Raw genomic sequence first — 27,672 nt, 5'->3', positions numbered from 1 at the left:
TAAGAATACTTGTGATTTTTGCACATTAATTTTGTATCCTGAGACTTTGCTGAAGTTTCTTATCAGTGATTTATTTCTTTTATAAAATGAATAATGTTACAACCACTACTACCATGCCTTCCTTCCACCAGCAGTCTTTGAACAGTTTTTGCACATCAACCTCTTGGTTATTTCTCAGAGACACAAATATGAAGAAAGCACATTCCCCAAAGCTTGCTGATAGGCACAGGTTCTACATGTTTGCCAGAATGGGATGTGTATCCTAGAGTAGTGATTCATTTATACACACACACTTCTGAGTGCACAAGAGGATTCACCAGCACACCCTGCAATCACTCCAAACTTCCAAAAAAAGTTTTCGAAATCATAAACACATACAAATTTAGTCTAAAATCAAACCTCACTTTCTCCTCCTTTTCCCTAGTACTTCCTACTTTCATCAATGACGCACTGCCCCCAGGCGTAAGTGAGACGTGGGTCTTTGTTTCAGTTTCTACTCTCTTCTATCCACACCTCTTCCTGGGTACTCCCACATAGATTATTTCAAAACCCTTCTGATAGAGATACTAATTATTCCCATTTCACAGATGAAGAAAATAAGGCTCAGGGGTTCAACCCAATGTCATATAGTAAAGGTCCCAGGCAAGATTTGAATCCAGGTCTCTCCAATGCTAGAGTCAGTGACTGTTTCATGGATATCGTATTTTTATTTTTAAATACAATTTTTATGAAAGACAGAGTCTGGCTATATTGCCCAAGCTGGAGGGAAGTGGCTATTCACAGGTGTGATTCAACTACCAATCAGCATGGGAGTTTTGATCGGATCTGTTTCTGACCTGAGCTTGTTCACCCCTCCTTAAGCAACCTGGTGGTTCCCTGTTCCCAGGAGTTCATCATATTGATGTCGAGCTTAGTGGAGATACCCTTTCAGTGTGACATTCTACAGCCCAGACCTGGGCTCAAACAATCCTCCTGCAGACCTATATGCTTAGCAGACAATGGCTTTACTTTCTACTTCATAATTTGCTAATATTATGATTTGCTCTCATTTTAATAATTTTTATTTTAATGAATTGCAAGCCCTACAATTTGTATAAAATGGCTTCAATTTTTAGCCCAGCAATCCTAGTCTGGCTTTACCTCATATACATTAATTATTTTACCATATTCCTGACCATTTTTCTTTTTTCTTTTTTTTTTTTTTTTTTTTTTTTTTTTTTTTTTTTTTTTTTTTTTTGAGACAGAGTTCGCTTAGCCCAGCTGGAGTGCAATGGCGCGATCTCGGCTCACTGCAAGCTCCGCCTCCCGGGTTCACGCCATTCTCCTGCCTCAGCCTCCCGATAGCTGGGACTACAGGCGCCCGCCGCCTCGCCCGGCTAATTTTTTTTTTGCATTTTTAGTAGAGAGACGGGGTTTCACCGTGTTAGCCAGGATGGTCTCGATCTCCTGACCTCGTGATCCGCCCGCCTCGGCCTCCCAAAGTGCTGGGATTACAGGCGTGAGCCACCGCGCCCGGCCGACCATTTTTCTATTTTGCTTAAAATGTAACAGTTTAAAATGATAAATGTAATAATTGGACTGTTTGCAAAGAATGTTGTTGCTATTCCTCCAGCACACTGCAGCTGTGCTATGTGAGCAACCAGTCATGTATCCTTACTCAATAAAGCAAAAGCTGCTGTATCCTGGTGCTCAGTTAATAAGCAACACAGAGCTCATTCATAAATAGAAGATTGGGAATCTAAACTGTCCATCACATTTTATTGGATTTCATGGGCCCTCACTATTCCTTAGTAGGACAAGTCCTTTTAAGTTTGCTACCTTGAAGTAAAGATAAAATTAGTCTTCAAATCATGCCAGAGGGGATAAACAGTTTACAAAATACAGAGGCATATCACTTAACAGTGGAGACGCATTTTGAGAAAAAGCATCCTTAGGGGATTTTATTCTTGTGGGAACATCCTGGAGTGTACTTACACAAACTTATCCAGTTGCTTCGCCTCTTCCACCTGTTTCCCTTCAGCACTTCCTTCCTCACTGGAGCAATGAAGCCACCCCACAGTTCAGCACTAATTTCAGCACTAATTATACCAACCAACCCCTGGTATAATTTCAGCAATAATTATACCACCCCTGGTATAATTTCAGCAATAATTATACCACCCCCTGGCTTCTGAGATGAGGCATGCCTTAGACATTCTCTTATACTAAACACATAGTCTTTTTACCCATCATGATCCAAACTCCATGAAGACACTCATGGGTGCTCTGTTGTTTCTCTGTGTCACCTACATTAGCAACTGATATGGCTGGAATGGAGGTGTGGTTTCCCTACAAGCCCCCTCCTTTCTAAGTGATTTCCATCTTGGCCAACAGCTCTACTACCTCCCCAACTTCCTGCTTAGGCAAAACTCTAGCAGGTGGCTTTGATTCTTCTTTTTCCCTAATCTTTGAGAAATACAAATAAAATCTTAAGCCCCTAGTCAACTGAAAAGACCCCTCTCTTGGCCAAGAGGATTCCAGATAAACCTTAAAAGCTCAGTTATCGGCCATGTCAGATGGGAGGTCAAGCATGCCTCAGTATGCCCCTTCTTTATCAACCTTTAGCCAAAACTCTTTCCTAAGGAGTAAACAGAGACCAGCTCTGGAAAACAAGAAATAGATGACTCATTTCTTTTTCATCTTTAGGTAATCATCTGAGGCTGCTAGCAGACTCCCCTTCCTCTTCACTGCTTACAAGTGACAGCTCACCAGTCACACAATGCATTTCTTTCTAAACACTGACCAGTATCACTGGGTGTGTTTTGGCGGACTCTCAAAGGATGCAGTGGGGGTTTTGGTGTCCTTCACTTTACCTTTTGACGTCAGAGGGTTGAAAACTCCACCTCAGATTACACTAACGCTGCCATTTTTAAAAACATGCAATCCATGAAGAGGCATTAAGAATTGTTCATGAACAGGTTTCCCCTCTCAGAAATATTTGTAACTCCTCCTATAGCTCATTATAACTCATTAAATATGTATATTTGGCCACCCCACTCAGCGTGAATTTCTGACTTGCCTTCCATTTCCTCCAAGTGTTTCCTCTCAGCTATGCCTCCCAGCCAGCAGGATGGCCAACCTTCAGTTTGTAACCCTTTATGGGAAATCAAGCTCTTCCCAAATTTTGAACCTCGTGATTCTTCAGTTGACGGCTTCTACTCCAATCCCTGCACAGGTGCTAGCATCCTAAAGACAGCCATGTTCCTTGTGTCCATCTGACCCTCAACTGCAAGTCATCACTGAACTGGCCTCCCTGCCTCCACTCCTTCCCCTGTACCATCTATTTCCTAGACAGTCAGGGTCAGCTTTTAAAGTGAACATTGAACATCAGAGGATGTCATTTTCCTGCTAAAGCTCCCCATAGGCTCTCCATCCCATCTCCAGGAAAAGTCAAGTCTCTTGCTCTTTTACAAAGATCCCCATGGTCCAGCTGCTGTGCACCCCTCTTCTCTCCTTTCTGCCACTCTCCCTGCCACCTTCTTTTTCCTGCCTGCCTGGCTGGCTGTGACCTTGTCCTCAAAACATACCACATGCTGTGTCCTTGGCTCAGCTTGGCCTCTCCTGGCATGGGCAGCACCAGGTCTGCTCCTCACTCAGATCTCTGCCAAGATGGTGCCTCCTGTGGGAGGCTTCCATTACCATGTGATCTACAGGAAGTACCCAGTCCCTCACTATGGTAATTCTCAACATAACCATAGTATATATTCAGGGGAGTATACAAGACACCTTTATGTGTTCAACCTGGCAAAACTCTAAACAAATTAGGCCCTATATCCTCAATTTGTCAGACATACCCAGGCTCAGGGCGTTACATGTGTTGTGGTATGTCACAACACAAGGAGCAGAAAGAACAGCTCCTGTATTACAGAATTGCCAGGACACACTGGCAGGACGTCTTAAGCTGTCCTGACTCTATGGAGCTCCAGCATGCAGACTGGGAACCAATGCATGCATGCAGCCATAGTTGTCAGTAATAAACTCCTCCAGATTTATGCTAAAACCAAATTTTATTGATATGTCCAATATGTTTTATGAAAACAGTCCCAAACTTGGGTTTATCTAATATTACCATCCCCTTAACACTTGTGCTAACTTTTTATGCTTTCAGCCCTGGATATTCTTTGAAGAATATTTTCTATCAGTAGTTCTAAAATCATTCGGTCCTCATATTGATGCAAAAAATAAACATATGAACAAAATCTCTGTGCTTCACACAAAGGTAAGATCCAACCTGTGACCCCACACAGTCACCAATGTCATCAACTAGGCCACTACAGAGGAGGGGGATACAGGGGGCAGCTCCAAGGCATGGATGAGAGAGCATTGCACTCTGTATGCACAGTGTCCTAGAATACCTGTGTGACACAGGCAGAAGAAAAAAAGATGACTAACCTGTGTGTGTGTGTGTGTGTGTGTGTGTGTGTGTGTGTGTGTGTGTGTGGTGACAGAGAGAGAGAATGGGAGAGTGAGAGAGAAAGAGAGTGGTAAAAGTTTCCACTTGTTGTTGCCATTGTCTTTTAACTTATTTTTCATAGGCATCAAGAAAATTCCACCCCAAAGCCAAATTAAATGTCTCATAATCAAAGAGATTAGTAGGTGGTATGCAAGATAGGCTCTGCATGGAAAGTACTCAAGCTGAAAACACTACTAATAAAAATGAGAAAAAGGCTCTGAAGGTCACACACCTCCATCTTTTTAAAAGACTATGAAGTCTCAAAATCAGGCAAACTATACACACACACAAAAACAATTCAGTACAACAAATCTGTTAAATATATTACGTTGGAATTTTTAAAATTATCAGACAAAAGAAAACCTTGTTTGGCCTGTTTTCTCTTCTTTTCTCAGAGTGGGACACATTGGCCATCCCTGTAAAACACTTATACACTTAAATGCAGAAGCAGGAACTGTAGCATAAACCTTCCAACATCAGTCCAAACCCACCTCACAGAGTCTCCTAATGATATTTATATACTGTAAGTTAATAGGGATGAAAGCAGGAATCAAATGGCTCAGATCTAAGAAGCAACTTGATTTCTACCACATTCAGAATATAATGAACTTTCAACCCTATCATTTTTGTCTGACAGAACATCGCCCTAAAGAAACATCAAATACCTGTTGAGGAAAACCACAGATCACTCTAAAAATGAGTGAAACGAATGAACAACATGTATTAAAACACACTTCTATTAAACAAAGTAAACCTCAGGGACCATCTTTGGCTTTGCTAAATCCACTCAGGAAGAGACACAGCATGTTTCTAGGGCAATGTGAGGTTCATTTCCTCATCCACAGCTCGATAGAGCACTTATGGCCCATCACAGAACATGACACTCTTTTATCATCATAGTCTCTCAATTCAGAGCTTTGCTGATTTGTAAAAATGTATTTTAGCTTGTAACTTGGCACACATAACTTAACCTGGGAGTAATGCTCTAAAACAAATTTCATGACATCTGCCATGTCATTTTAAACCAATATCTTCTATTGCCACAGAACTTAAATGCAGCTCTGTTTTTAAATGCTAAAAACATAGATCTTTCCTAAGCTCTATGGAATATTCACTTTTAGCAATAAAAGGCTCCAACTAAGAAAAAGAAAGTTTCCAAATATTTTCTCATTTCTACTCCACAGACTTATGCTCAAAATCAGTATGTCCCACAAGAATAAAGAAAACAATTATTGTGTAATATGACATCTAAATTCCTAACATGCATTTCTGTCTCTTAGACGCTTGAGTTAAAAATGAATCAATTCTGCCGGGCGCGGTGGCTCAAGCCTGTAATCCCAGCACTTTGGGAGGCCGAGGCGGGCGGATCACAAGGTCAGGAGATCGAGACCACAGTGAAACCCCGTCTCTACTAAAAATACAAAAAATTAGCCGGGCGCGGTGGCGGGCGCCTGTAGTCCTAGCTACTCAGGAGGCTGAGGCAGGAGAATGGCGTGAACCCAGGAGGCGGAGCTTGCAGTGAGCCGAGATCGCGCCACTGCACTCCAGCCTGGGCAACAGCGTGAGACTCCGTCTCAAAAAAACAAAAAAACAAAAAAAAAAAAAAAAAAAAAAATCAATTTTGAGGGTAGTCTGTTGGTCATTAGGACGTAAGTACAAATACACATCTGGGGAAAAATATCTACAGCATTCATTTTTTTTCCAGTGAATCACTGGAAAAATATTTCATTACAATACAATCCTAAAGTTGATATAGAAATTATTTTAAAAATTTAATTGGTGTACAGTTTTTTTCTACCTAGTATTTGTGTGCCAAGTATTCTATTAGGTATTTAAAGAAATACAAAATATAAAAGAGATGTATCTCCACTTTCAAAGTAAATTGAGTTGTAGGCAACTATAAAGTGTTGTGCTAGTGACATATATTTGGAAGTTATTAGCTTTTTGCATTCTCCACGAATACTTAAATTTTATTTGCATGCTACCTTCAGACAGTAATTTGTTTTACTATTTTTGTTGTTGTTGCTTCAGCCCTGATCTTTTTCTCCACATCCTAATACAGATTAATGTCTTTTAGTTGCTGTTAAATTTGTTTGCTCATCCTTTGTCATATGTATAATTTAAATGATTTATTAAAATTAATGAAAAACTAAATCTTTATATTGAAAGGATGAAAAATCCTCTAGATGAAAGCTTGCGTGGAAAATCCCCTAGTGTTTTTCTAAATCACTTAATTTTCTCTATTTTGTGGCTATAGAAATCTTTAAGCAATAATTGCCCTGTTCTTTATTTTTTCCTGTTTTTTTGTTTTTATTTATTTATTATTATTATTATTATTATTATTATACTTTAAGTTCTAGGGTACATGTGCATAACGTGCAGGTTTGTTACATATGTATACTTGTGCCATGTTGGTGTGCTGCACCCATCAACTCGTCAGCACCCATCAACTCATCATTTACATGCCTTGTTCTTAGAAAAAAATTTTGAGATGTGCTTTCATCGTAACCCTGTTCACACTTGCTTGAGGTCAACTGGTGGATTGGTGCTTTTCTTTAAAAGGACAATTATCTGAGCCTTGGTGTAGGTTTTTGTGCACCTTAGCTCTTTTCTTGCAGCATGTTGTCATTGTCACTTTGGCATCCTCCTTCCCAAATGCGTGACTTCTCCTTAACCTTCACATTGGTCACTCTCCTGGCAGCACTTACTTCTGCCCATTCATTTCTTCTAGAAATTCTTTGTCTTTTGCTCCAGAAGCATAATTCTTTTCTAGATTTCCTTACTGATATTTCATTAGTTTTTCTCCTCTATCACTCATCACTTAAACTGGTCTGAAGAATTTTGTCCTTTTTTATTTTAAAAAATTTTTTAAAATATCACCCAAATGGCAGTAATATCCAAGTCAGTATGTTGAAATAAATTTCTAGATTATTTATTGCATAAGCAGCCCACTGAAAAATTTATTCAACAGTATTCCATTGAGAGTCAAAAACATATTGATTTAATTATTATTGATCTGTTAAAGAAAACAATCTAAAAAAACCAAACTGGGAATTTTCAATAAACAAATCAAAACTTAGATGTGATTATAACCTAAAGGACTCACAGGGTGAATGTGAAATAAGCTGCTGTCTCAGGGCCTTCATATGGAAGACATGTAGTACTTAGATTTGTTGTCTTGCCTTCCTCCTGTCTGAACTTAGTATTAATAAAAGTTAGGCTGAGAAATTTTTTTTTTTTACAATCTTATGGGTTATTTTTAGTGAAAACTTTTTAGAAGTAGAATACCCATAAAGTGCACAGATCAAATGTGTGCATCTCAAGTGGTGTTCCATTTTCAAAAAATGAATACATGTGGACAGCACTTCTATTTTTAAAAAGTCAGAAACTGCCTCCTCATGCCCTTTCCATTTCTTATTCATTATTCCTCAACCCAGGCATAACCACTCTCCTGACCTCCAACACTATAAATTAGCTATGCAAGCTTTGGAACTTAACCAAATGAGTCATACAGGATGGATGTTCACAGAGCCTACTTAGATATTATGGATCCTTGCCAGGAATATAAAAAAGTGTTGCAGATAAGGCCAACAAATACTTGGGCTGGTGGTGCAGGGGCAAAAGAATTTACCAAGTCAGTTGTAGATAAAGAAAGGCAGATTTATTAGAGAAAGTATGAAAATATATTGTAAGAAAGCAATGATCACATCAGCATGAGAGAAAGAAACTGCAATAAAGCAAGGGCTTGCTGGAGATTTTATAGGATAGTGTTTCTGCTGTGTGCTGAAGAGGGCTTTGTGCGGTACTGATAATACCAAGGTTGCGAGTGAGCTAACTTGCAAGTACCTGGTGATAAGTTGGGTGCACGAGGGTTACATGTTCTGGACCATGACGAAAAGCAGACTTACAGCTTATTTGCTTTCTTTTTTTGCTTTTCCTTGGTCCTGCCAGCCTGACTCCTTTTTCCAAATAGGACTCCATAAAAAGTGCTCTGGGTCAGCTAGCTGGCCAGCTGTTGTCAATGTACCTGAGCTGACTACCCTTTTCTTTGTAAATTTGACCCTACAATGACCAACCAGCAAAGCCATGTAAAGCCTATGGAAAAACCTTGTTGACTAGTGTTGGGCCACAGATCCAGACCCCAGAGGTGGCATAGAGGTGAAACCAGCACCATTTGAATGTATGTTCAAAAAAGGGCAAGGGATCACATCCTTAAGGGATTAAGGATGTGACCAGAAGAAAGGGAAATGAATGCAGAGCAAGCAGAAGATGACAAGATGCCACTGCACCCTGCACAAGAGATGTCTTCACTACTGCTGAGCAAAGTGATAGGGTTTATCATCTGAGGACACTGAAAAATATTTGCACATTTAAATATGACCTTGTTTCAGTTTCCATCTTTCAATGAAATCAGGCCACAATCATTACAGAAGTATTGTGACTCTAAGAACACATAGGAGCACAGACAAAAGCAACCTAGATTTCTCTTTTTTGCCTTTAGCCAAAGAAATGCCAAACACTTATGACGGCTGGTAACTCAAAGTTCAAATATGGGCTGGCAAGATGGCCGAATAGAAACATCTTAGGTCTGCAGCTCCCAGCGAGATCAACTCAGAAGGTGGGTGATTTCTGCATTTCCAACTGAGGTACCCTGTTATCTCATTGTAACTGGTTAGGCAGTAGGTGCAGCCTACAGAGGGTGAGCAGGAGCAGGTTGGGGTATCACCTCACCCAGGAAGTACAAGAAGTGGGTGGAGGGGTGCGCCCTTTCCCAGCCAAGGGAAGCCATGATGGACTGTGCTATCTGGCCCAGACACTACATTTTTCCCACAATTTTTGCAATTTGAAGACCAGGAGATTCCCTAGTGTGCCTACACCACCAGGACCCTGGGTTTCAAGCACAACACTGGGCAGCTGTTCAGGCAGACACTGAGCTAACTGCAGGAGTTTTTTTTTGTTTTGTTTTTTGTTTTTTTTTTTCTTACCCCAGTGGCGCCTGGAATCTCACTGAGACAGAACCGTTCACTCCCCTGGAAAGGGGGCTGACGCCAGAGAGACAAGTGGTCTCCCTCAGCAGGTCCCACTCCCACAGAACCCAGCAAGCTAAGAACTACTGGCCTGAAATTCTGGCTGCTAGCACAGCAGTCTGAAGTTGACCTAGGATGTTCCAGTTTGGTTGGGGGAGGGGCATCCACCATTACTGAGGTACATCCACCATTACTGAGCTGTCCCCTGACAGTGCTAAAAAGGCCTAGAGGTTCAGACCGGGCAGAACTCAACACAGTGCAGCAAAGCAGCTGTGGCAGACTGCCTCTCTAGATTCCTCTTCACCTGGAAGGGCATCTCTGAAAGAAAGGCAGCAGCCCGAGTCAGGAGCTTATAGATAAAACTCCCCTCTTACTGGGACAGAGCATCTTGGGGAAGGGGGTTGCTGTGGGCACACCTTCAGCAGTCTTAAACATTCCTGCTTGCCGGTTCTGAGGAGAGCAGCAGATTTTTACAAGTAGAGTTCTACCAGTACAACACTTGAGCTCTGCTAAGGGACATACTGACTCCTCAAGTGGATCACTGACCCCCGTGCCTCCTGACTGGGAGAGACCTCCCAACAGGGGTTGACAGACACCTCATACAGGAGAGCTTCCACTGGCATCAGGCTGGTGTCCCTCTGGGATGAAGCTTCTAGAGAAAGAGGTGGGCAGCCATCTTTGCTGTTCTGCAGCCTCTGCTGGTGATACCTAGGCAGATAGAATCTAGAGTGGAACTCCAGCAAACTGCACTCCAGGAGAAGAGGGATCTGACTGTTAGAAGAAAAACTAGCAAACAGAAAGCAATAACATCAACATCAACAAAAGAAACCCCCACACAGAAACTCCATCCAAAGGTCATCAGCCTCCAACATCAAAGGTAGATAAATTCATGAAGATGAGGAAAAACCAGCACAAAAATGCTGAAAATTCCAAAACCAGAATGCCTCTTCTCCTTCAAATGATCACAACTCCTCTCTAGCAAGGGCACAAAACTGGACAGAGAATGAGTTTGATGAACTGACAGAAGAAAGCTTCAGAAGATGAGTGATAACAAACTCCTCTGAGTTAAAGGAGCATGTTCTACCCCAATGCAAGGAAGCCAAGAACTTTGACAAAAAGTTACAGGAACTGCTAACTACAATAACCAGTTTAGAAAAGAACATAAATGACCTAATGGAGTTGAAAAACACAGCACAAGAACATTGTGAGGCATACACAAGTATCAATAACTGAATCGATGAAGCAGAAGAAAGGATATCAGGGATTGAAGATCAATTTACTGAAATAAGATGTGAAGACAAGATTAGAGAAACAAGATTGAAAAGGAACAAAAAATCTGTAATAAATGTGGGACTAGACCAAACTTACAATTGATTGGGGTCCCTGAAAGCAATGGGAAGAATGGAACCAAGTTGGAAAACACACTTCAGGATACTATCCAGGAGAACTTCCCCACCTAGCAAGACAGGCCAACATCCAAATTCAGGAAATACAGAGAACGCCACTAAGATACTCCTTGAGAATAGCAACCTCAAGACACATAATTGTCAGAATCTTCAAGGTTGAAACAAAGGAAAAAATGTTAATGGCAACGAGAGAGAAAGGTTGGTGACCTACAAAGAAAAGCCCATCAGACTAACACCAGATCTCTCTTCAGAAACCCTACAAGCCAGAAGAAAATGCGAGCCAATATTCAACTTTCTTAAGGAAAAGAATTTTCAACCCAGAATTTCATATCCAGCCAAATTACATTTCATAAGTCAAGGAGAAATAAAATCCTTTTTAGACAAGCAAATGCTGAGGGATTTTATTACCACCAGGCCTGCCTTACAAGAGCTCCTGAAGGAAGCACTAAATATGGAAAGGAAAAACCAGTACCAGCCGCTGCAAAAACACACCAAAATATAAAGACCAATGACATTATGAAGAAACTGCATCAACCAATGTGCAAAATAACCAGTTAGCATCATGATGACAGGATCAAATTCATACATACCCACTTTAACCTTAAATGTAAATGGGCTAAATGTCCCAATTAAAAGACACAGACTGGCAAATTGGATAGAGTAAGACCCATCTGTGTGCTGCATTCAGGAGACACATCTCATATGCAAAGACGCATATAAGCTAAAAATAAAAGGTTGGAGGAATATGTACCAAGCAAATGGAAAGCAAAAAAAGGAGGGGTTGCAATGCTAGTCTCTTATAAAACAGACTTTAAACCTTTAAACCAACAAAGATCAAAGAAGACAAAGAAGGTCATTACGTAATGGTAAAGTGATCAATGCAATAAGAAGAGCTAACTATTCTAAATATATATGCACCCAATACAGGAGCACCCAGATTCATAAAGCAAGTTCGTAGAGACCTACAAAGAGACTTAGACTCCCACACAATAACAGTGGGAGACTTTAATACTCCACTGTCAATATTAGACAGATCAATGAGACAGAAAATTAACAAGGATATTCAGGACTTGAACTCAGCTCTGGACCAAGCAGACTTAATAGACATCTACAGAACCCTCCACCCCAAATCAACAAAATATACATTCTTCTTAGCACCACATAGCACATATTTTAAAATTGACCACGTAATTGGAAGCAAAACACTCTTCAGCACATGCAAAAGAATGGAAATCATAAGAAACAGTCTCTCAGACTGCAGTGCAATCAAATTAGGACTCAGGATTAAGAAACTCACTCAAAATCGCAAAACTACATGGAAACTGAACATCCTGCCCCTGAATACTGGGTAAATGAAATTAAGGCAGAAATAACAATGTTCTTTGAAAACAATGAGAACAAAGAGACAATGTACCAGAATCTCTGGGGCACAGCTAATGCACTGTTTTGAGGGAAATTTGTAGCACTAAATGCCCACATCAGAAAGTGTAAATGATCTAAAATCAACACCCTAACATCACAATTAAAAGAACTAGAGAAGCAAGAGCAAACAAATTCAAAAGCTAGCAGAAGACAAGAAATAACTAAGATCAAAGCAGAACTGAAAGATTTATAGACTTGAAAATCCCTTCAAAAATCAATAAATCCAGGATCTGTTTTTTAAAAGATTAACAAAATAAATAGACCACTAGCCAGCCTAATAAAGAAGAGAGAAGAAACAAAAAGACACAATAAAAAATGATAAAGGGGATATCACCACTGATGCCACAGAAATACAAACTACCATCAGAAAATGCTGCAACAGCTCTATGCAAATCAACTAGAAAATCTAGAAGAAATGGACAAATTCCAGTACTCATACACCCTCCCAAGATGAAACCAAGGAGAAGTTGAATCACTGAATAGACCAATAACGAGTTCTGAAATTGAGGCTGTAATTAATAGCCTACCAACCAAAAAAAGCTCAGGACCAGATGGATTCACAGCTGAATTCTACCAGAGGTATGAAGAGGAGCTGGTACAATTCCTTCTGAAACTATTCCAAACAGTAGAAAAAGAGGGATTCCTCTCTAACTCATTTTATGAGGCCAGCATCATCCCAATTCCAAAACCTGACAGAGACACAACAGAAAAAGAAAAATTCAGGCCAATATCCCTGATTAACATTTACATGAAAATCCTCAATAAAATACAGACAAACTGAATCCAGTAGCACATCAAAAAGCCTATCTATCCCGTTCAAGTCAGCTTCATCCCTGGGATGCAAGGTTGTCTCAACATAGGCAAATCAATAAATATAATCCATCATATAAACAGAACCAATGACAAAAACCACATGATTATCTCAATAGATCCAGAAAAGGCCTTTGATAAAATTTAGCACCCTTGGTGCTAAAAACTCTCAATAAACTAGGTATTGGTGGAACATATATCAAAATAATAAGAGCTATTTATTATAAGCACATAGCCAATATCATACTGAATGGGTAAAAGCTGGAAGCATTCCCTTTGAAAACCAGCACAAGACAAGAATGCCCTCTCTCATTGCTATTATTCAACACAGTATTGGACGTTCTGGCCAGAGCAATCAGGCAAGAGAAAGAAATAAACTGTACTCAAATAGGAAGAGAGGAAACCAAATTGTCTCTGTTTGCAGACGACATGATTGTATATTTAGAAAACCCCATCATCTCAGCCCCAAAACTTCTTAAGCTTATAAGCAACTTCAGCAAAGTCTCAGGATGTAAAATCAATGTGCTAAAATCACAAGCATTCCTAAGTAACAACAATAGACAAGCAGAGATCTAAATCATGAATGAACTCCCATTCACAATTGCTACATAGAAAATAAAATACCTAGGAATACAATTTACAAGGGATATGAAGGAACTCTTCAAGGAGAATACAAATCACTGCTCAAGGAAATAAGAGAGGATGCAAACAAATGGAAAAATATTCCATGCTCATGGATAGGAAGAATCAATAAAAATGGCCACACAGTCCAAAGTAATTTATAGATTCAATGCTATTCCCATCAAGCTACCATTGACTTTCTCCACAGAGTTAGAAAAAACTACTTTAAATTTCATGTGGAAACAAAAAAGACCCCTTATAGCCAAGGCAATCCTAAGAAAAAAGAACAAATCTGATGGCATCACACTACCTGACTTCAAACTATACTACAAATCTGCAGTAACCAAAATAGCATAGTACTGGTACCAAAACAGATGTATAGACCAATGGAACAGAACAGAGGTCTCAGAGATAACACCACCCATCTATAAACATCTGATATTCGAGAAACCTGAGAAAAGCAAGCAATAGGGAAAGGATTCCCTATTTAATAAATGGTGCTGGGAAAACTGGCTAGCCACATGCAGAAAACTGAAACTGGACACCTTCCTCGCACATTATAAAAAAATTAACTCAAGATGTATTAAAGACTTAAATATAAAACCTAAATCTATAAAAACCCTAGAAGAAAACCTAGCCAATACCATTCAGGAAATAGGCATGGGCAAATACTTCATGACTAAAACACCAAAAGCAATTGTAACAAAAGCCAAAATTGACAAATGGGATTTAATTAAACTAAGGAGTTTCTACACAGCAAAAGAAACTAAAATCAGAGTGAACAGGCAACCTACAGAATGGGAGAAAATTTTTGCAATCTACCCATCTGACAAAGGTCTAATATCCAGAACCTACAAGGAGCCTAAACAAATTTACAAGAAAAAAATCAAACAATTCCACCAAAAAGTGGACAAAGGATACAAACAGACACTTCTTAAAAGAAGACATTTATGCAGGCAAGAAACATGAAAAAAAAAGCTCGTCATCACTGGTCATTAGAGAAATGTAAATCAAAACCATAATGAGATACCATCTCACACTAGTTAGAATGGTGATCATTAAAAAGTCTGGAAACAACAGGTGCTGGAGAGGCTGTGCAGAAATAAGAACGTTTTTACACTGTTGGTGGGAGTGTAAATTAGTTCAACCATTGTAGAAGACAGTGTGGCAATTCCTCAAGGATCTAGAACCAGAAATACCATTTGACTTTTCATAATGTACATAAAAATTAAACACTGCTGTTTGAAACCTGCTTTACCATAGGAAAGATTGGGCTTGTGGACAAAAGATTGCAGCTCAAACACAAAGTCTGCTTATTCCTTATAACTCTACATTTGTATTTTTAAAATTAGATTGCATTGGAGGGTAAGTCACTTCAGATTAAATTTATTAAGTGCAAAATGTTAAAAAGAGTTAACCGTTTCTCAGATGCCTGGTTCATTAACACTGTAGGTGCTATCCAGAGTCACAAAGTGAGGAAACTCACAGCTTGGAGTCTGACTGACTGCAGGGGAAATCCCAGCTACTCTGCTCCCTCCCTGGTTAAGGACCTGATTCTTCCTCTTTAAGCCTCAGTTTCCTGAGGTTCCAGATTACTGAATAAGCTGATGATAAACTTATGCATGTAATTGCATATAGTAAAAACATATTTTCATAAATATATTGTCTGACACATAGTAATTGTTCAATAAACAATAAACTCCTATTTACATGCCTTATTTTCTTTAATTTCCATATAAAATCCAAAGATAGATATTATCTCCTTCATACACCTGAAAAGCTGAGGCTCAGAAATAACACAAGTATACCTATTATGAACAATAGACTTAACTTCATAAATAATTTAGGCATTAGGTTAATTTAGTTCAAATCCTACTTTCACAGTTATAATTTTAACTGAATAGGAAAAACTGGATTTGGGTCACTTTAATCCAAAGGATTCAAGAGAATCCAGAGGCAATTATGATAAAGGGGGGTGCCGTGCCCATCACTGCCTATAAAAAGAATCTGAAACCACTTCCAACTTTATATATACATATATATACACACACACCCCTATACAAATATATATATATATATACATATATATATATATACACGTACCTTCTTTTTATTTGTTAATTAGAAAAGAAAAACAAAAACCAGTTGGCATTACATATGACAATGACAAAAGCAATTCTGTGACAGAATTGTTGTCGATGGATGCCTGAGTTTTCTGATTATAGAACCCAAATATTTACAGGCTGTGAGAACGCACCTCTCTAGCACTGGTCAAGTTAAAGTTTCTGACTTTTTTATTATCAGTGAAGATGGCTTTTTGTTATAGTATTTTTGTTGTTGTTGTTGTTCTAGAAATTGCTTCAGACAGGGATTGATATCAGGAGCCTTCAAGGAGAGAAATACACGTGAATGGGGGACCGCAGGGTGCAGGTACAAGAGTCACAGGTATGGGAGAAACCAGGAAGTCTGTGCCAGGTTAACTTTGCTCATCTCATCGTGCTTTGTATTCAGATGAGAATATCATCCAGAAAAACAGCATATCACTTGTTGTTAGTGAGTCTTACTATTCCACAAAATGTACAAGTTTAAAAGGCAGAATGGAAATTGCACTTCAACAAATAATTCAGCCAACTTCAATATTCAAGAAAACTGTACAAAAATATGCCACAATGTCATTTCAAACAGAATGGCAAGCCTCTGCTGATGGGACTTCCTCCTTGATGAGGCTGACTGCTCCTCACCAGACAGGGCTCAGGTTTCTGAAATATGATACTTGAGGAAAACTGGACTGAGTCTATGAAATACTGTGTTAGATATTAATTCAAATAAGCTTAAGATATGATTATTAGGCATTTTCTGGGATGTTATTACCTAAAAACCTGATAATTGCAACACTAAATAATTCTTTACAAGGTTCGTAAACCAATCTGTAACTTCAGGTGTAGTAAAACAGCTAAACATGCTATACTAAAGATTTTGTTCTTAAAAAGCATTTACTTCCTTGGCTGACCAGGAGCTTATGAAGCTAAGGAAACATCTTTTTTTTTTTTTTTTTTTTAATGTTTCATTTTATGATTTTTTAAAATTTATTTATTATTATTATACTTTAAGTTGTAGGGTACATGTGCATAACGTGCAGGTTTGTTACATATGTATACTTGTGCCTTGTTGGTGTGCTGCACCCATCAACTTGTCATTTACATCAGGTATAACTCCCAATGCAATCCCTCCCCCCTCCCCCCTCCCCATGATAGGCCCCGGTGTGTGATGTTCCCCTTCCTGAGTCCGAGTGATCTCATTGCTCAGTTCCCACCTATGAGTGAGAACATGCGGTGTTTGGTTTTCTGTTCTTGTGATAGTTTGCTAAGAATGATGGTTTCCAGCTGCATCCATGTCCCTACAAAGGACACAAACTCATCCTTTTTTATGGCTGCATAGTATTCCATGGTGTATATGTGCCACATTTTCTTAATCCAATCTGTCACTGATGGACATTTGGGTTGATTCCAAGTCTTTGCTATTGTGAATAGTGCCACAATAAACATACGTGTGCATGTGTCTTTATAGCAGCATGATTTATAATCCTTTGGGTATATACCCAGTAATGGGATGGCTGGGTCATATGGTACATCTAGTTCTAGATCCTTGAGGAATCGCCATACTGTTTTCCATAATGGTTGAACTAGTTTACAATCCCACCAACAGTGTAAAAGTGTTCCTATTTCTCCACATCCTCTCCAGCACCTGTTGTTTCCTGACTTTTTAATGATTGCCATTCTAACTGGTGTGAGATGCTATCTCATTGTGGTTTTGATTTGCATTTCTCTGATGGCCAGTGATGATGAGCATTTTTTCATGTGTCTGTTGGCTGTATGAATGTCTTCTTTTGAGAAATGTCTGTTCATATCCTTTGCCCACTTTTTGATGGGGTTGTTTGTTTTTTTCTTGAAAATTTGTTTGAGTTCTTTGTAGGTTCTGGATATTAGCCCTTTGTCAGATGAGTAGATTGCAAAAATTTTCTCCCATTCTGTAACTGGATCCTTTCCTTACTCCTTATACGAAAATTAATTCAAGATGGATTAGAGACTTAAATGTTAGACCTAATACCATAAAAATCCTAGAGGAAAACCTAGGTAGTACCATTCAGGACATAGGCATGGGCAAAGACTTCATGTCTAAAACACCAAAAGCAACAGCAGCAAAAGCCAAAATTGACAAATGGGATCTAATTAAACTAAAGAGCTTCTGCACAGCAAAAGAAACTACCATCAGAGTGAACAGGCTAAGGAAACATCTTGACAGCCTCACTTGGGTGAAGAGAAGCTTCCTTGACAAGAGCTGCCCACAATGCCAGGCCACACACAGGAGACACTGAGTGCCCCATTTGGGTTGGGCTTTGAAGCTGGCTGTATATAGGGTCTAACAATCATGCAGAGACTTTTGGGTTTTATTTACTTGTCAAATAATAAAGCAGTAAGAAAGACACTTTTGGTTTTGTTTGCCTTTTTGTCTGCAAGCAGTAGGATTCTGAGGGTGGTTTTCCTCCTTTGGCCAAACCATTCCCAGCATCACAGCAGCAACGACAGCATTCGGATGAGAAAGCTATCTCTCTGATGGATTTCTTTTAGGAGCACACTTGCTGCTATCCCAGAAGCCCCTGACAAGTGTCTCCCCATGTCTCTAGGCTTCATTAATCAATCACTACAGAAGAGGGGATGGGATTAAGTTTTCCCCAGGAGTAAGGGGGAAAGTCACAGCACGTACAGGAACAATTAGGAAAGGGTGAAGAAGAATGGATGGTTGGGCAACCAAACATGGCCCCAGACCACAAACCTTAACGTGAAAACAAGTCCTCTCCTGACCCTAGGCCTATTCCCACTCTTAATCTCTCCTCCTCCAGAGACATTCTCAGCTGTGACTATCTTCAGTGTACCATAGAGCTAAAACATTCTAGTGGAGCCATCATATTTTAGGTGTTTTGGAGCAGTGGTTCTCAAAGTTTAAAGGAAACAATCACCTGGAGATTTATTAAAATTTAGGTGCTGGCGTGCCACACCCAGAGGTTCCTATTCATTGCATATGTGTGTGTGTGTGTGTGTGTGTGTGTGTGTGTGTGTGTGAGAGAGAGAGAGAGAGAGAGAGAGAGAGAGAGAAACAGAGACAGAGAGAGAGGGAGAGATTGCCTGCAGGTGGAGGGGTTGTCATTTTAACAAGCAACCCAGATGATCTGGATGCAGGTGGTCAATGGACCTTGCTGAGAAACATCCAATTTAGAACCTATAAAATGTTGAAATTATGTGGCAAAAAGAATTTGGAGTTTAAATCACAGCAATCTTTCTATTCATGAAGGTTTACAAATAATTAATCACTCCAGGAAAAAGAAGAGCATGCCTGTTTTAGATTTTCCACAGGTTGTTATATCGTTTCCACAATCCTCTAAGGTAATTAGGGTGAGTGGTATTCTAACTTTGCTGATTGGGATATTAATGCAGGTAAAGTGATTTGCCAAAGGTTATATAACTGCCTGTGCATAAACCCTGCTAGGTCTCCTGACTTTCATACAGCGGTCAAGTAACATGGCATTCCCTCTACCAGTACTAAAGTCAAAACTATTGGGAAAAGCATGAAGAAAATATAAACACATTTCCAAATCTAATTTTGGATCAAGTTTTCCTCATCTCTCCAAATCTCCATCAGCAGGCAACTTTGGGAAAGAGAGTGAACTAAAAATATTTAGTCATATTCTACCTTTAAGTATTTGCCTTGATGATCCTTTATGGGGAAACTTTAATCTCACAGATATGTTACTGGGGGAAAAAACACATAGTCCCCTAAAGAAAAACATTGTCGCATATTTTCCATAGCTGAAGACTTAGCTGGCATTAATCAGGATAGACAGAATCTGAGATTTTAACTTAGATCTAAGCTTAAGAAGAGAGAAATGGAAAAACAGGGTTCCTTTTAAGATCCCACAAATGTGGAATATTTTCAAGACAGGAAGGATGCACATGGCTTCTTTGATTTCAAAAACTTCGACTGGAACTTTCTAATATGTTGTCTGGTTGGGTTTCACATACCATATCATGAGGTTCTTTACAGAAGATAAAGACTCCTTTTTTTTTTTCATTTTTTCCCTTGCCATTTAATTGTGAAAACAGAGTAGCAAAATATACAAATTAAACCTTATTTAGAAAAAGCATCACAATTTCATCATCCAAACACAACTATTTTAATGATTTATATATCCAGTCTTTCTATATATTTGTATAATGTCAAGTAACCAGTGTTCTTAGTTTGAAGAGTATCATGGAGGAATTTCAGCAGAATTGTCAGAAGCTCAAACTCCTTCTTGTTCTTGGCAGAGTATCCTGTGAGGTATTTGGCTTCTGTATTCCCTTTCATGGCCTTTAAGTTGCTCTTGCTGTCACCTCATGGCCTCTGTTGCTGTTGGCTGTGTTTATTGCCAAAGGTTGGGATGGCTTTATGTGGTTTGAAGGTTTGTTACAGCTGAGTTCATTTGAAGATTTTTTTGTGTATCAACATAGCAGAGTTTCAGCTTGAATCTGGGCCTGTCCAAGCATGTCTGGGGAATTTGTGAAGCCAGCCTGTTTTCCTGGAACCTGAAGAGCCTATAGGAAAGAGCTTGAGCTTTGTCTCCTGCTTGGGCCACCAGGCATTTTGAATAAATTGTGAGATACCCTGACAGCAGTCTAATTGAAGGAGGGCTATAGAGTCCTCTGGGAGAGAACTCATCCTAAGGATGGAAGGTGGGAGTCATAAGGAGCCCCCCAGTTTCTTTCCAGAGGAGAATATGGATTCTGAGTATAACTTTGCGACTGTGACTCATATCTGTTCCCAGCCAAATTCCATAGATGCGTGTGTGGGTCCTAGGCAAAGTGAGAGCCACAGGTAAAAACTGAAAAAACATTCAGTGAACACTATAAATATTAAGGCACACACACACATAGTGCACTGTTTTTAACACCTCAGATTAAAAGTTACAAGGGAGAGAGAGGTAACCACAGCAGAGAGTTTGCCATAGACCACCAAGCTTTATTGCTGTGAAATTTTCAGAAATGCTCTAGAGTGTGGTAAAGTCCTTTGTGGTCAGTGAAGCAGCAGTGGGGGTTTGCTGAAGAACGTTATGAATGGAGGAACAGGACCTAGGAGAGTAAGTGATCCTTGGAGGATAAATGTGGTGTCTACAAGGCAGTGAGAGAATTAATAAAGTTAGATTTTTTCTTAATCACAAGTGAGACACTCCCTGGTGACTCTCAGAAATGCTGAAGGGGACATCTTAAGGACTGAGGACAAGCATTATGCAAATAAAGGAAATAAGTCCTGAAATCAGGCAGTCTTCATGTAACCCTGAATGTACCTACAGGTGGGTGAAACCTTTTGGCAAACTTGCATTTCACTTGTATTTGCCTAGTCCCTCAGAGCAGGCTCTGAACACACATATGGAGGATACTGCTATAGTTAACTACACTATCTGGTCAAAAGTGTCTGGCCTGGATTTTTTAGAGTGTTCCTGGATTTATAACTCTTGACTTATTATTCTTTCACTTTTATTCAGCACATATTTATTAAGTATGTCTCCTGTGTGTGGAGATACAGTAATGAGCAAAACAGACCTTGATCCAGTCCTTTCAGACCTCATAGCCTGGTGCACAAGACAGACCAATTCATTGGTTCAACAATTTTTATTAACTACCTTCAATATGTACCTCACAAGAAACAGCAGCTGGACACGGTCTAGACTTGGGTGAACCTGGGGGATTTTGTTTACTTCTGCACAGTGAGGCAGAGATAGCAGACAACTGTGCCATGCACAGGCCTGCCCCTAAAATATGTATTCCTGGGTCAGAAACACCAATTAAAGTCTGACCCACTGTTCTTCCCTTCCCACCTGGGTTCCATGCCCCAGCATGAACATCCTCTTCTAACGTGTGTGGAAACACCAGTGCAAACATCAATCTACTCAGTGCACGTCCCTTGTAAACAGCTGCCCCTAGGGCCCAGGATTGTGCAAACTGGCCTGGATTTGGAAGGAGGCCCAGGCAGGCCTGGGCAGTGGGCATTTCCTGTTTGAGAAAGAGACTCGGGTTCCTGGGAGACCAGAGAACAGATTAAAAGTGGGAAGACTGGCTGTGTGCATCACAACTTTTCACTCTGTGCAGAGGAACACACCCAGCTAGGGAGGGCCATTGCAGAGGTCTCTAAAGCACAGGGTCCCACAGCCTGTTTTGGGGATCTAAGGACAGGAACGCTGTGGGTTCCTGGGATGAACCTGGAGACCTGAGCTTGCACAGCTTCCTTGGTAAATTGAGGTGTTGTGGACCACAAGATTGCCAAGCTCCTTTATATCCAAACTTGATACTGTGAAATTCCATGATCCAGTTTGTCACTGTTGATGGCTCAATCTCATGCACTAGACAAAGGTAATATAAAAGAAAAGAATAGAGAGACATTCAAATGAGTATAAAGGTCTTTAATCTCAGCCTCTCTAGTTCAAAGAGATGAACAATGAGAGATGCTGGTTCATAGAGCTGTTACATTTAACTTCCATAGGTGACTCAGCAGAGGATAACTACTAATCAGAGTACAACATCAAAACTGTAACCAATATAATCACTGGATTATGAAAAACTCAAAATAACTCCAGTTTCCAAAGGGCCACAAACTGTACATGTCAGTACTATGTGCAATTAACACATAATTTATTATGAAAATGTGGACATGCCAGGTAACTAAGAGGATTTTAGTTGACTTTTTATAATACACTAAATCTAAAATGCCATTTCTGTGGACTGAGTGACATCTTCCAGGTGCTAAAATTTGGTTTACCTCCTGATAGATCTGGTAGAAACAGGTAGGGGACCAGCCTCTACTGAACCTCATTGCAGTTGTAAAACACAGAAGGCCCGTTTACCCACACATAGAGAAACATTGTTGTCACAAGACACAGAAGGCAAACTCCAAATTAGGCATACTTATCTGTATTCTTATATTTGGGGCAATGAGAATGGCGGGCCAGATGGTTGAGTAGATGCCAAAAAACACCAGCCAGGTCAGCATACTCCCCCAGACAGCCAGATGACTGAACTGAAGAGGAAGACAGTCACTCAGACAGGGCTTCTCAGCTGGCCTGGCAGATTCATCCAAACTCCACCTGCTACAGAATCCCTGCTTCCAAGTTACCAATCCTTATGGAAAGATTCTTATGACTCATAGCTTACTGGGGAGTTCGATCTTCCTAACTCCCTTGTCTCAGAATTTTTAACAATGACTTCCAGTAATGAGTGTCCCCAAAGTACTCTGAAGATGAACATGCTTTTGCTGTCACGGCTGGCCTTCCTCTAAGATTTATCCCATAGTGACAGAAGGCCCCTCTCCGTTCATGGCAAGTGTTTGCTTCAACCTAAGGCCATATACAACATGGATTCATTAATCTGTTAAGAGAGTAGCTGAACGGACAAAATCAGTAAGTTGTTTTTATTGATCATTTTGGGACTTCAATTGTTCTGTACATTTTGTAAAAAGTTTTTTTTTAATATGAAATGGATATTGCCTCTTAACAATGTTCCTTTAAGCATCTACCGAGTTGTTCATTTTTCCTCCTTTGTCCTCTTAAAAAGATGAATCTTCTTTCACTTATGTACCTGTGGAAGTTAATTTGAGCATACACATATATACATACTTGCATACATATGTGTACATGTATGTTTTTTAAGTAAGTTACTTTTACCATTAGAATAAACCTAGACACTACAGGGACAACTCTGGGAACAGTGCGGTCTGCCTTAGCAACCCTTCTCTAGGTTGAGGAAGGCAGGTATAGTTCGCTGAAGGATGTGATGAGGCTGTAGTAAGTCTTCTCGTCATCTGTTAATCCTGCGTAGCCTGGTCTCACCACCACAGCTACGTGCACATCTGCTTCCTCAGCAGCACTGGCCTCTCGAGTAACATCTGTCAGAAACAAAATGCTGTTGGTTGAGCACCCAATGCTGTCTGCAATCTTTCGGTAACTTTCACTCTCCACTTTGCGTCCAATCTTGGTATCAAAGTGACCATCGACAAGCTCAAGAATATCTCCCTCCGTAGAGTGCCCAAATAACAGTTTCTGTGCCTCCACACTCCCTGAGGAATGGATGTACACCTTCATTTCGGCCTCTCTCCATTTCCTGACTGCTGGAACTACATCTGCAAAGAACTCTGCTTTCATGCGCCCAGCTGTGAATGCCGCCCTCCACATGTGGCCCTGAAGCTGTTTGAGTGCAGTGGTCTTTCGATCCAGGGACATCTGCCAGCACACATTATCTACCACGGCCTGGATCATCTGCTGCAGATCATCCACTCCATTCCCAGATGCTGCAGGGATAGGAACAGCCCCATCCAGGTGGGCGTCCTCTTCAGCCTGTTTCCTCAAAAGACTGACATCCTGCTGGCACTCCTCTTCTTCCCAATGTGTCTGCAGATACTCTTTAACATTTTCTTCGAAGTAAGGAAATAAAATGTCCTTCACGAAAGCAATCTGGGTTGTGGTACCTTCGATATCTAACAGGATCACGGTGACTTCGGCGGGGACCGAAAGCACGACCATTTCCCTACCGGATGCTACGGGACTCGGCCTGCAGTCGGGGAGGGTGGAGGGCGGCGCCGGCTGCGGCTGCTGCCCCCGGTACCGTCCTGGGCTTCCGACGGCCCCGCGCGATCTTGGAGCCAGCGACCAAGTGCAGCCCGCCGCGCGTAGGGAAGAGAACACCTCTGCACACCTGGCACTGGAAAAGGCGGCCACCCAGGAGCCCCTGAACTCGTGGACAGCAGTATTTATCCTGGTTTAATTCTAATAGGATATCTGTTGATTTCATGTTGTGATTAATAAAAGCATTTTCTTCAAAAAAAAAAAAAAAAGATGAATCTTGACTTATTTCTTTCTTCCATAACTCACAATCTAATCCTTGTGCAAGTTCTGTTAGATTTTAAAAAGGTAAAATAAATCCAGACTCTGACAACATCTCACTGCCTTCTCCTCTAACATCCCAGGCTAAGACATCATCACATCCAACCTGGATTAATCACCACTGTCTCTTAGGGCAGGGGGCCCCAACCCACAACACAGGCCATGAGCTGGTACCAGACCATGGCCTGTTAGGAACCATGCCCCACAGCAGGAGGTGAGCAACAGGTTGGCAAGCAAAGCTTCATCTGTATTTACAGCCATTCCCTATCACTGGCATTCCCACCTGAAGCTCTGCCTCCTGTCAGATCAGCAGCAGCATTAGATTCTCACAGGAGCATGAATGCTATTGAGAACTGTGCACAAAAATGATCTAGGTTGAGTGCTCTTTCTGAAAATCTAATCCCTGATGATCTCTCACTGTCTCCCATCACCCCCAGATGGGACTGTTCAGTTGCAGGAAAGCAAGCTCAGGACTCCCACTGATTCTGCATTATGATGAATTGTATAATTATTTTCTTATATATTATGATGTAATATATAATATAAATAAACTGCAAAATAAATGTAATGTTTTTGGATCATCCTGAAACCAGCTCCTAGGGGACTCATGGAAGTCTCCTTGTCCATGGAGTAACTGTCTTCCATGAAACTGGTCCCTGGTGCCAAAAAGGTTGGGGACTGCTATCATAGGAGATTACTGATTCCACATAGACTGATCACCTCATACTCATGTTTTTTTTTTTAGTAGAGTATTTAAACATTAGCCAGGTTATGACAGTTCATGACAGGCAAACATAACAATTTAGTTATAATCTTTAAATGCTGGAAATAACCAAAATGTCTAAAATAGGAGACTGCTGAAATAAGTGATGGAACATCTGTAAAACTTAATACTCTTTAATCATAAACAATAATTTTGTTGAATTACATTTTAAGGCATAGAACATGTGTCTAATTTTTTTTAAATAACAAAGCCTTTTGTTGTATAATGCATCATCTTATTTAAAAATACACATACACACACACACACACACACACACACGGACATAGAACAACGTTTCGAAGGATTCCCAGCAAAGCATTAGTAGTGACTGTCTCTTTGGTGATAAAATTACAAAAATCAAATTTTTTTAGTCTTTCTTTATTTTCTATACATTTGGGTAAGTATATGGTTTTTGTTTTTACGGTGAGGCTTTACATTTGAAATGAGATGACTATTGTGAACTTAGAGCTGTATTAGGTGCCAAACAAATAAATCACCTAAAGACTTTCCATTGCAAATTTGCTCCAATAAAAATCAATCCACAATTTTTACATATCAAATTTGAAATAAGATAGGCAGACATTGCTTATTGTTTCCCCTAGGCTTAAAAATAAATCATAGCATGAAAATGTCTATACTGAATAAAGAAACAATTCTAGACAAAACTTTAGTCCAAGCTGTAGTCTCAAAACCAGATTCTGACAATCAGCGACAAGAATATCCTGTGAAAAGACAGAAGAGTATGAAAAAACCTTATTCTTAGTGAGTTATTTTCACTTTCCATGAGAAATCCCATGTCTCCACTCCAGAACTGCTTTCACCAAGGCAGCTAAGTTTGAAAATATAGCCATCTCAGTAGCTAACTCTCTAGGGGTTGTTTGTAGGGAACATACAGGCAGATTCACTTCCAGAAGAGCTCTCAATCTATGATGGACCTTCTCATTAATAGTAGAGAAAGACTTTCTCTTAGCTTGGATGATTTGGGAGACATCACCTTTCTGAGTGTTGTTCTCCTTTGCAGGTAAATGTGAAATGGTCATTTGAAGAATGGGGTAATCAGCTAACCACCTGTCAAAAAATTCTGATTTTATGTAATCTTCAAAAACAATAATGTAAACATTTCATAACCATTCAGGCCTTTAAAGGATCTATCAAATACATTGTGAAGATTTAAAATAAGGAATAGTAACAAGGAGAGTTCTTATATAAAGGGTTCAGAGAAGTACAAGCCACACATGAGCTAAGAATGGCTCAATAAACAGAGGCAAACTTACTGTGTAAACAATATTTTCAACAAATAAATAGGCAGTGGTATGACCACTGGTCAACACAGTATCTGAAAAAGAAAGAAGTTACTATTAACTTCCAAGGTCCTGAGCATAGCCACCTATTTTATTCAGAATATTAAACATGGAACTTTAGGAACGTATATAAACTCACAGGGGCATTTCAAAATCCCATTCTCTGTGATTCTAGTGCTTAATTCTCTTACTAGTGCTAAACTTTTTCATCTTATAGTCTCTCTAAATGAAGCAAACAAAGTCACGCTTTCAACAAACAAAACAACCAAATATTTGATCTACATTGGAATTTACATTTTTATGAAGATTAAAATTTCTCTTCATCCAGTTTTTTTATGAGAAAGGAATAAGAACATATTAAACTATTTTTATTAAATGCCAACTTTGAACCTTTTTCCAAGTGTTCATTTATGATTTATCTTTAATTTATTGCTAAATTTGAATTATGGATCAATAAAAAGATAACTATATGAATAAAAATCAATTTATAATTGCTGAGTTCTGAAATAATTTGGCGGTATATTTACTACTCATGTTTTCATTTGCAACTATGTGAGCTTCTGGAATCTATCAGTTGGAGGAATGCAAGCAATACAATGAGAGATATTTAGAAAATACAGGAAGGATTTTGAAGCTTCAGTTTTCCTGTCTTGTTTTTTTCTTTTCAAGGATGGCTATAACAACGTATATGACAACCACTAAGGCAGAACTCTAGTAGAGTTGTCTAATAATGTCAACTAGATCTGCACGAAGAAGTCTGATTTTTTTCCTCATGGGTCAGAGACTAATTTTAAGATAAGTCATAGTATTTTTGTATGACACAGCCAATCACCTTTTATTCTTTTTATTTTTTCAACTTTTATTTTA

At 39.7% G+C, this 27,672-nt stretch overlaps 2 protein-coding genes across 3 annotated transcripts in view; one reads left to right on the top strand and one right to left on the bottom strand.

The window, feature by feature from the left end:
* LOC126963121 (uncharacterized) overlaps nucleotides 1-13,669 on the top strand; it is a 101,757-nt gene extending 88,088 nt beyond the window's left edge. For both annotated transcript variants that reach the window (XR_007728942.1, XR_007728940.1), the window contains one exon: nucleotides 8,994-13,669. The gene's annotated coding sequence lies outside the window, so the exon portion shown is untranslated. The remainder of the gene's footprint in view (nucleotides 1-8,993) is intronic.
* A 9,753-nt stretch (nucleotides 13,670-23,422) lies between these two features.
* On the bottom strand, nucleotides 23,423-24,597 carry LOC126963118 (enolase-phosphatase E1-like). Its single transcript, XM_050805113.1, has one exon. The coding sequence runs from the start codon at nucleotides 24,379-24,381 to the stop codon at nucleotides 23,596-23,598; it is 786 nt and encodes a 261-aa protein (XP_050661070.1). The 5' UTR covers nucleotides 24,382-24,597; the 3' UTR covers nucleotides 23,423-23,595.
* Nucleotides 24,598-27,672: the final 3,075 nt, after the last annotated feature.

This window comes from Macaca thibetana, chromosome 9 (assembly GCF_024542745.1).
Source record: "Macaca thibetana thibetana isolate TM-01 chromosome 9, ASM2454274v1, whole genome shotgun sequence".
NCBI classification, from domain to species: Eukaryota; Metazoa; Chordata; class Mammalia; order Primates; family Cercopithecidae; genus Macaca; species Macaca thibetana.
The sequence above is the reverse complement of the archived record's forward strand: the minus strand, read 5'-3'. Positions and strand labels throughout refer to the sequence as shown.

Bases quoted from the DNA above. Each gene is read 5' to 3' on its own strand.
- LOC126963118 (XM_050805113.1), bottom strand. From the start codon at position 24,381: ATGGTCGTGCTTTCGGTCCCCGCCGAAGTCACCGTGATCCTGTTAGAT.